The sequence below is a fragment of the Bidens hawaiensis genome, unplaced genomic scaffold, assembly GCF_021521415.1.
Source record: "Bidens hawaiensis isolate Kalapana, Puna unplaced genomic scaffold, B.hawaiensis_p1.1 tig00019204_1, whole genome shotgun sequence".
Classification (NCBI taxonomy): domain Eukaryota; kingdom Viridiplantae; phylum Streptophyta; class Magnoliopsida; order Asterales; family Asteraceae; genus Bidens; species Bidens hawaiensis.
Window position 1 is genome coordinate 121,553 of NW_027492913.1, and position 10,546 is coordinate 132,098.

A 10,546-nucleotide genomic window follows, 5' to 3' on the forward strand; every position below is an offset into this window, starting at 1 on the left:
AAACCTAAAATATTGATTTCATCAAGGTAAAAAAGAAAGAAAAGAAATGAAGTAAAATAACTAATTAATCTAAAAGTCGTCAAAAGCATTCCACTTGACAACTCATGAAGAAGAAAACTAACCAAAAGAGATAACATGTTGCAAAGGGGGGGGGTCGAACCAGGGCACCAAGCTACGCCACATATTTAAGAAACCCACATTTACCAGTTTGACAAAGCAGATAGTTTATTTAATGGATGAAATAATGCACTTAAAAGCTTAAAAGAAGGTCTTAAAAACTTTATTGTTCCAAGACGTGTTGTTCCGGACACGCAAACCGGTACACGTCAGACCGTCCCAGGCCCATCACGTGAGAGGTAAATCAGCCTAACTTAGCGGCAAGGCGATTGGCGCTTAGGATCGGTTTCGAACCCATGTCCTCTAGGTTATTGTTCCAAGTCTTACGCCCCCTTAACCAATTGAGCTACACGACGGGTATGGCACCAAGCTTTGATGTTTATCTATAGTTATAATTTTGTTAAATAGTCAAAAGAGCAAAATAAGACGGAAGGGCTGAATGGTAATTACAAGAATCGAGGTATAGGAAGACATAACTGGTAAAATGTTGTTTTATACAGTGGACGTAATCATACACTTTGGTCAAAATTACTAACATGGAAAAAATCAAAATACTGGATTGGTTTGACCATTTTTTTTAATCAAAGTTGATACTTTCGGGCGCTCAATGGTTGCTAGGTTTAACTAGCCTCGGAGACGTCTCCTGATGTTTGATTGTTACTAAAATTCAATTCTGATTATCTGCTCTGTAAAGTGACTTAGATTTGTTTTACTTGTTTATTTTGATAAATGTTTTAAAAAAATAAATTTAATTAATGTCAATATGTAAATACATAATATATATTTAATTATGTGAAAAGAAAGTTAGATTATACATGTCAACTTAAGAATGCGATAAAAGGTATTTTATAATTTGGATTCGGAACCGGTTCTGGGTCAGTTCCACCATGTCGGGTACGGAACCGGTTTTTTTGCACATCTATACACACCCACTATGTTTACATCATTACATTACTTTCTTCAAAAAGAAAACGAACACTATTTTTCCCAATCTAACCCCACCATATTTCGCTATTTTTATTTAAAAACGACTATGTCTTTTGATGTATTCTTTGAGTTGGTTCGTGGAAATTAACCTTTTGCCTTCAAAGAGAGCCAAATTTCTTTTGCCTTTCGACATGCTTATTATCTATTGTATGGCTTTTCATTTACTTTCTTGAACTCATTTGTAAGATGAAGCTTTAGAAGGTCCCAAAAATCTAAGGCAAATAACGGTGGGATTCAACAAGAAGGAATTACAAATTGCCATATTACAATTGCAACATAGAAATATAGGAAGATGCAATCGAATGACTCCTTTCCTCTTCATAAAGTAGGCACAACTTTGTTTGTCTATCGTCTTTATTTGAAAAGGGCATCCGATGTGATGAGTCTTCCCATTTATGATTTCAACCTGAAGATCTTAACCTTCGATGTGACCCACGTGTTCCATTCCATTACGTAATTTGGTTGTGTATGTGAAATCTTTGCACACAACTCTGGGCAAGATTAAGTGGAGAACAACCCTCCCATTGGAGGTATCATCTCCAATTGACAGCTCTCCTCCAGAACTCATCCCGGTAGCACTTCCAAACAATCCCAAAGTTCTTGTACTTCAATCGGAATAAACGGGCCAGCCAACCATGTCCAATTTCAACCATATATCAATGAGCCCGCCACCAATTTGTCCCTTATCAAACACAATTTGTGTCTTTCTAGACAAAATGAAGAATGAATTCGGCTGCACACGGGTTTGTCGCCAACGCATGTGCCTAGCCAAAATTATGTGTTATTTCCATCACCCAAGTCACCTTTAATTAAATCTCTTTGCTACGTATTTCTTAAATTATTTAACTTTTTGATTTATTGTTCATACTATGATGTGTTAATGTTAAAGAACTATATCTGAATCCACTAATTGATTAATTCCGCAACTAGAAGTAATAACTGATTTGAGTATTAGTTTTTATTATTTTTTTGAACGACAATTTTAATTATAAACGAAAAACTAGCAAGAGGTTAGAGCCCAAGAATAGCAAAAAACAAGAGTTAAAAGGAGAAATTATGCCAATCATGCCAATTTAAGCTCTGATTAACTGATCCCATATCCTAAGATAATACGAAAGTTCGTATTTAAAAAATTTCATTTCAACAAATTTTTTTAATCACTGTCGATATGATTCTACTCAGGAAAGGTCTTCCAAAAACCCGCAACTACTTTATACAAAAAAATAAAAAAATATAAGTGTTTAGGAAAATGAAGCATAACACCTAAAAAGCTAACAAACAAGTGGTAATGGATATATACATGTAACTTAGAAGAAAATACATACCATGATACAAAAACCAAATACAATTCTATATTTATTGGTCTAGTTGATCAACCAGGTAACTGCAAGAGATAATAGTAACCCCAAAATCATTCTAGAATTAAGTATATAATGTGATGAGGAAATATCTTGTGCAATGACATCGTACACATTTCCCGATTCTTCATCTTTCACTTTTATGCTTGACGAGCCTGAAACCACACGAATCTCAATCTTAATCTTTAGACAGGTTGACCTGTTTAAGTAAATGGGATAAACATGTTAACCAAAATACTATATTATACTTACAGTCATGATCAGTCCATCCGATTACTTGATTTTCGATATCATATGTAACCAACTTATCTGACAAAACAAGATCTGCATGTAAAAAACATATAAATTAAACCCAATAATAACCACACCTTATTAAACAATGCTGGTCAAATATTCAAATAGTTCAGATTTAACTTTCAGAAGTCAAAGGCGTCTATTCTAACTTCACTAGAAACAAGGATTACATTGTTACGCAGGAACATCTTGAATTTAATTTAAATCTTTTTTATTTTATCTTATATTTTATATTTATTTCCTTACCAAGTTTATCTTTTTTTTTCGTTTAGTATAAATAGGGTGCTCGGGTTTGTTGTTTAAGCAGTTTTGATTAAGTTTATTGATAACAAACGTCTGTTCTTGAACCTTTGGTCAAGTTTTTATGGTCTTTGTTAATCATGAGTCTCTCGAGCCATTGATCGCTTTCAAAACTGCATCAGTTGGTATCAGAGCTTTTGGTTCTCAAATGACTCGACGTGGAGGTGAATACTTTCTTGATCGTAGAGTCACCGATAGAAGCAACGATGTTGGGAATAATCTTGATGTTTCTTGTCGGTTCGAGTCGAGTACTGGTTAAGAGAATGGGTCATCAACAACTAACATATCAGTTGTTGAATTGGCACTAGTTTGTCCAAACTCACAGGCTACGTGGATGACCGAATATATTGTATATGCACGTTGGGCAGAAGAAGTCAATTTGGTGTACCAGTTTTTTAGGCTAAATTAGTATTTTATTGTTATTTTATTTTTCACGTTGCATGTATCTGTAAGTCTATATATAGACCCTATTGATATTATTATTGAATATAGTAAGCTTCTTTTCTTTATGTAATATCACATTCACATACACATTTGAGTTAAGTGTATGTAACTGTGTATGTTAAAGTGTGTTAATTAGGGGCCTGAACCAACATTTGGTATCATAGCCTAGTGCTCGGGAAGAAGGAGAAGGCTGGTTTGAGAGTCAGTTTGGAGAAAAGGTGTAGCCCTTGACTGCGGGGCAAACGCAGTTGGAAGAAACCGAGTTCTGGTCGTTAATTTTCGCAATCTGTTTCGGGTTTTTGAAGCAGAGTTTTTGCGGGGTGTTTTGGGACAGCAAGGGGTTGTTTCGGTGTCGTTTTACAGCAGAAGACGGAGGCGTTAAAGTGTTTCGGTTAAGCCATTGTCATGGTAAACGTAGCAGTTGAGAGGACGGGGTGACCGGTGATAAACACTTGTGTTCCTGGGCTGATAGTAGTGATGAAAGGAAGAAGGTTCAGGGCTGTTCGGTTGTTATTTGCGGGTTTGCGCGACTAGCATACAACCGGTGATAACAGTAGATGGTGGAAACGGGTACCTTAATGCGGTTATTCGTGATAAGAGGAGTCCGACATGGTGCGTGAAAAGCGGGCAGAAAGGATCCGTCAAAGCAGGTGGCTTTGGATTCGGTTCGTTTAGCATATGGAAGAAAACGTGATAAGCGGGTGGCTTTGTTTTCTTGTCCGGTGGAGAGGCCTCTTGAAACAGGCTAGATCGGAAAAAGGTACGGGTTGTCAAAATAAGAAGAGACTGACGTCGGAGAAGAACTTGCAAAGGACCGGTACTGGAAAGTGAATTCCGGTTGGAGGCAGACCGTTACCAGAGAGAGGAACTGGTGAGACCGTGAAGACCGAAGTCGTGAATGACTGAATGGCGTGACCGAGACCATAGGTGTGAGAATGACCGGAGGTTCACATCAAGATAGACCGAGAAAGATCGTAGATCGTAAGAAAGAAAGAAAGAGACTGGCGGTGTTACAAGAAAGTAAGAAAGTAACAACCACAATAAAGGAAGGAAGGGTGTCGACGAGAAAGAAGAAAGCAAATTCGACAATCCGAAGAAAGAAACGAACACGTATTTGTTCGTAAAGAAAGAGAATGATCGAATCTTTGTGATTCCGAAAGAAAGAAAGAAAAACAGGTAGCGCTTAACCTGTAATTGAAGTAAATTAGCAAGCAAGATGATTCGAAGCAAGTAAGCAAAAACGGGTTCGAATCAAGTAAGAACGCAACAAGTTTAGCAAGAAAACCGATTCCGGTTTTAGCATGGAAGGCAATAACGAATGCAAGCAAGAATTGAGAAAGTAGAAAGAACCGAATCAAGATTACGAGGGTGAATGTTGGGTATAATCTTGATGTTTCTGGTCGGTTCGAGTCGAGTACGTGTTAAGAGGATAGGTCATCAGCAACTAACAGATCAGTTGTTGAATTAGCACTAGTTTGACCGAAATCACAGGCTACATGGATGACCGAATATATTGTATATGCACGTTGGGCAGAAGAAGTCAATTTGTTGTACCTGTTTTTTAGGCAAAATTAGTATTTTATTGTTATTTTGTTTTCCACATTGCATGTATCTGTAAGTCTATATATAGACCCTTTTGATATTATTATTGAATATAGTAAGCTTCTTTTCTTTATGCAATATCACATTCACATACACATTTGAGTTAAGTGCCTATAACTGTGTGTGTTAAGTGTGTTAATTAGGGCCATGAACCAACAAACGACAGAAGTGCTTTCTATTCACATGCTTGGGGAGAAGATCCATTTTTATACTTGCAGAGTCGCCAACCGAGACAGTAACAGAGTCTGTTCCAACCCATGAAATCTTAAGAAGATCAAAAGACTCCGACAACGAGTCCGCGATTTTGAAGAGATCGAACGACTCCGACAACGAGTCTGCTATCTAGAGTTGCAATGGGAGATGCGAAAGGTGGAAACTGAGTCGAGCACAGTCGTCTAGGACGAAGGTGGTGACAGAGAGCAGCAACCGTTTAGCCCGTCATCCACTATGGTTCTTTAAACCAATTTATCCAAAAAGTGTGTCGGAAGACAACCCCGTCTTTGATGAAGACGGAATTGATTTTCCTAAAGACGAGTATTTATTTTTGAAACATGTTCTTTGTGGGGGTGTTGGTGGTGGTATGGTTAGTGATGATGGTGTGGTTCCGAAGAATGTTCTTGTTGAAGATGAGGGTTTTACGACAGCGGCTCGTGCTCCGGCGGCCTCCATGGATGTCCCTTTTTGCGAGCCGGATGAATTGGATTTTCTACTGGAACAAGATTTCACTAAAGATCCTGTGTTGGCAATTAAAAAAGAAATAGTTTTGCCGGTGGAAAAGAATATCTCCGTTGTAGAGGATGAGTTAGAACAAGGTGGTGGTGGTGTATCTAGAGTTTTTCATGGTGATTTGTTGACACTGTTGGCTTTAGATGGGATTGCTATGTTTAAGGAAACAAGACAAGATTGGATGGAAATGCCTTCTTCATTGACAAAAATTGTGGTAGAATTAATGGTTAACAAAATTATGGGATACATTATGGTGGCTAAAGATGGCCTTGTTCTTTCCTTGGAAGAGCCAAAAATCTCGACGGTAATTTTGGAATGTTTGAATTTTACGGATCGCATTACAGTATACCCTATAAAGGTCCATGTATTCAATATCATGGACCACTTTATTTGACTTTTCGACATTCTCAAGACTCGAGGACGAGTCTTTCCCAAATCTCAGTGAGAAGGGGTTGGAGAAACCCGACAACCCAATAGACCCAGGTGTTGGTACGAGTCTAGAGATGAGTGGGACAACCCATGACGTTGAACTATTTGGGTGGGTCATGGTGTTTATAAATAAGTAGCGGACTGATGTTCCTTTTGATCCAAGTGGTTGGGTTTGATCTGAAGACAAAACTCGAGGACGAGTTTTTTTTGAAGACGGAGAGTATAATGCAGGAACATCTTGAAATAATTTTAAAACTAATATTTTATCTTATTATTTTATGTTTATATCCTTTCCAATTTTATCTCTTTTTCGTTAAGTATAAATAGGGTGTTAGGGTTTACTGTTTAAGAAGTTTTGATTACGTTTATTAATAAAGAACGTTTGTTCTTGAACCTTTGTTTAGGTTTTTATGATCTTTGTTAATTATGAGTCTCCCGGGCCATTGATCACTTCTGAAACTAAATCACATTGACTGTACAAGGAAGTACTATTTTTTATTTTGATCTATGCAATATATATAGAGAAAATGCGTTTTTTAAGTAAAAAAGAAATAAAATATATGCTCAAAATTAATTTATGACGAAATGTAGGTTTGACTTTTAAAACTCAAGAGGTACATGGTGATTGCAAGCGAATCTATTCAAAAAACTGGATTGTTATAACAATAACAATTATCAAATTAAGTTATTTATGAAATTTAGCAAGAGATTGACGATCAACTCGACCCGATCCATTTTGACTCGCCCAAAATTGATCCGCCTTATTAACAAAAAAACAAATATATTGTACCTCCCAACAAAGTTAATTCCTCTCCAGTTTTTTCTTTAAGGTTACTATTCTGAAAACCGATGCACCATTCATCATCCTGAAGAGAGAAAGTAATGAAAATTTCAATTAAAATTCATAGATTAGATTATTTATATAATGAACATCACAAAATATATACCGTAATTTGGAAGAAATATTGATGAGGTTTAACTTTGAATGAAATTGATTTTGCAAAGTGTAAATTGACAACCGGAAAACCATCATCGATGCTGCATTGAACAAATTAAAAAACAAAATTAGTCAATTTGATTATATTTAAAGTCAAAGTGAAAGTCAAAAGTCAAAGAAGCCTTACTTCCCGGAGTACTTGTAGCATTTAAACATCTTCTCAACTACATACGGTTTTTTGTTAGGTTGTGAAGCCATAATCTAGGTCACAAGGATAACTAACATCAACAATTACACGTAAAAAAAATCCAAAATATAAGAAAAAATATTTAAATATGGAGTTAAAATATTTAGCATACCTTCTCCATTAGTTGGTTGTAAATCTTATCGGGAAAATAAGCCAAAGTTGTACCGCTATCGACTACAACTTTTTGCTTCTTTATAAAGTCAAGTATACTTGTTGGAAGTTTTATTTCTTCACCGTTCACGTCAATCGACTTTAGTTCAATATTATAATGTGTGCTACAACATGTACACAACAAACAGGTTAAAATTCTGCCTTTTTTTAGTTATATTTCCAATTTCATATTCCATTTTTAGTGTAATTATAAGTGAAATCGGTGACATTTGTTGTCTTGTTGGCCACACGATTATTATCCAAAGACTTAATATGTTAGGACATTTTTTTGATCTAGGGGCGATTCATATATACTCCTGAAACCCACATAAAACATATTATCTGACAAAAAACTAATACCATATATACCCATTCAAAATATGTAAAATTTCATATTTACCTAATTTATAAAACATTTGCCATACCCTTCTTTCTCGTTACACACCAAACTTTAATATCCTAATACAATTTTTAAGGGAAAGATATAAATAACATCAATTTAAAAAACGGTTGTATTTGAATTTTATTTGTGTTGGTATATACAATATTATAGCAAGTTTTAAAGGGCATTTTAGTAATTCTAGGAATAATATTGATTTAGACTTTTAGATCAATTTCATATATACCCTGAAACTTGAATAAACCATAGTTACCTGTCCCATAAATTTAGATCAAATATATCCATTCAAATTCCAAAATACTTAAAATTTTATATGTACACATTTCACTAAATACAAATTATAATGTGACTATTATACCCTCCTCTTTCTCCTCGACTCCTCTCATATTTAAAAATCGGTCTGACTAATATTTGCAATCGATAAAACGTAATGCAAATACAAATAAAGAAAACTTACGGGTCCTTTACAAGCGGTGTTGTTTTTATCTTTGGATGCACCACCTCTCCAATAGCAAAAATTCCACCTCCTCCTTTACCATCCAAGCAATGTGAAAACATTTTTCTGACCTTCTTACCTGAATTAAGCTGTGAAAGCATTGATGTGTTTGACTGCCCAAACCCGAGAATGCCATCGAGTGCTTGATCAGATGACCCGAGCTGCCCAGATTGTCTAGCTCCACATCTATCTTGGATCATAAAGTTATCAACTTTATGTATAAACTCAAAACATTTGATTGTTTTTCTTTTTTTCTCTTAGGTTTAAGATATTCTAGAACTAATTACGCTTTGTTCTTGATATTGGAGATAAAAGTAGGTGTAAGTTAGAACATGTTTTCATCCGAACAAAATTGATACTTCATTAAAACCACTCGCTTTGACCCGATCAAAATTGATACTTGTTTGAAACGGTCCGTTTTGAATCCACCTGTTTCGTCCCGGACCCAAGTGATACTTCTTTGAAACAACCCGTTTTGATTAGTGCAGTAAATGAGCCAAGTATGAGTTAGACTTGTTTAGAGCTGTATTTCTAAAGTTCGAACTCGGCTTGTGAGTAGTTTTTATGATATGTTTATACATAATAATAGTTAATATATAAATTTATTAATTAAAATACTCGTTTAGCCTTGCAAGAGCCTCGAGCTCAATACGTGAATCTCGGGATCATTATTAGTTTATTAACTGAGCCTTAATCAAAGCTCAAGTTAGTTTAAGCTCACCAACAAGTCAATTAGAGTAGCTCACAAACTGCTCGACTCATTTATGCCCATAGTTTTGACCCCAAATTCTCAAGTCGTTTCAACCTGAACCAAATTGATGATCTTTTTAAAAGATCCGTTTCAACCCAAACCAAATAGATACTTTTTCTAAACGACTCGTTTTGACCCAACTCATTTCGACTAATAACCGATCCACCTATTTTGTGAGGCTTACTGAGAATCTTCCAATGCTCTAACTTTTGAAAAACTCACCCAATAATAATATTCCCACTCATAGATGTAGTCTGACGGTCTCCCGAAACTTGGGCAATCTTAACATTATCCTTAACGAAATAACCACTGGTCGAACTACCATCACCATATTTAACACCATAGGCACACAACATTCCCGTCTTACAATCATCAGTTTGGCCGGTAAACGTGGCTTTGCAAAACTCATCATCACAACCAACCTTTTTGGCAGTTGAAGAAGCCTTTGGATCATACAATGTCAAAGGTATCTATCACATGTTTTACAAGTCACTAACAGTCAGATAATTACTTGTAGCGAAACTGATTATTAAACTTTTAAATAGCTGTTAAATACATACTCCAAGGTCACTTTCTTTAGGGCAGTTTTCACATTCGATGCAGTTGACCCATAAAAGGTCACTCCCTGTATCAACTTGCACGTGGAAGTCCTTTGGTGGAGACCCGATTTGAAGTTTAGTGAAATAGAGACTGCACAAGCAATACATATAAACAACATAGTCATGAACCTACAAGAGAAGTTATCTTCCGGGAGTTTATAAATAACAACTGCACATTTTAGATAAATGGATACCCCGCTACCAAAACCATCACAAGGAAGTAACTACTTAGCCGAGTCCAATGAGTCATGCATAGCAATTTTATGACTCAAGTATCTATCAATTTAGTTTTTAAAACACTTGGTTTTGCAATTAAATGTTGGGCGTAATTTCGGACTCCAAGTCATAAGTCAATGAACTTGAGGGACCAATAATGACAAGTAGGACATAGTTGGTTATGCTTCGTAATTACAACACGTTTCCTAATTGTTATGTAATTATAATAGGTAATGTATTGGCTAGCAATTAGGATAGTCAAGTCATGATTAGGCATTAGAGAAACATTGGAGATGTAACCGAGTTGGGGTTCATCTAGAGACACCCATGAGATGTAACCGAGTTATGGTTCATCTAGATGTAACCAAGTTAGGGTTCGTTAAGAGTCAAACCGAGTTAGGGTTTGAGAGAATATAATCAGTGTTTTGAGTTATATTTTCTGATTATACAAATTAGAGTTAGGAATTTAGTTCTTATTGATTATCGATCGGGA

The 10,546-nt window shown here is 35.8% G+C and overlaps 1 protein-coding gene across 1 annotated transcript; it reads right to left on the minus strand.

Moving 5' to 3' along the window:
• Positions 1 to 2,300: 2,300 nt before the first annotated feature.
• LOC143557858 (aspartic proteinase 36-like) lies at positions 2,301 to 9,981 on the minus strand. Its single transcript, XM_077046828.1, has 9 exons — positions 9,799 to 9,981; positions 9,461 to 9,708; positions 8,449 to 8,673; positions 7,554 to 7,716; positions 7,382 to 7,455; positions 7,205 to 7,295; positions 7,048 to 7,123; positions 2,715 to 2,786; positions 2,301 to 2,617 (listed from the first exon to the last, which is right to left on the minus strand). The coding sequence occupies exons 1-9, from the start codon at positions 9,943 to 9,945 to the stop codon at positions 2,469 to 2,471; spliced, it is 1,245 nt and encodes a 414-aa protein (XP_076902943.1). The 5' UTR covers positions 9,946 to 9,981; the 3' UTR covers positions 2,301 to 2,468.
• Between the last annotated feature and the right edge of the window lie 565 nt (positions 9,982 to 10,546).

Coding starts and splice junctions, on each gene's coding strand:
- LOC143557858 (XM_077046828.1), bottom strand. CDS start 9,945: ATGTATTGCTTGTGCAGTCTCTATTTCACTAAACTTCAAATCGGGTCT. Junction 7,456..7,553: donor ACAACCAACTAATGGAGAAG/GTATGCTAAATA, acceptor CTTGTGACCTAG/ATTATGGCTTCACAACCTAA. Junction 2,787..7,047: donor GGAATTAACTTTGTTGGGAG/GTACAATATATT, acceptor TTTTACATGCAG/ATCTTGTTTTGTCAGATAAG.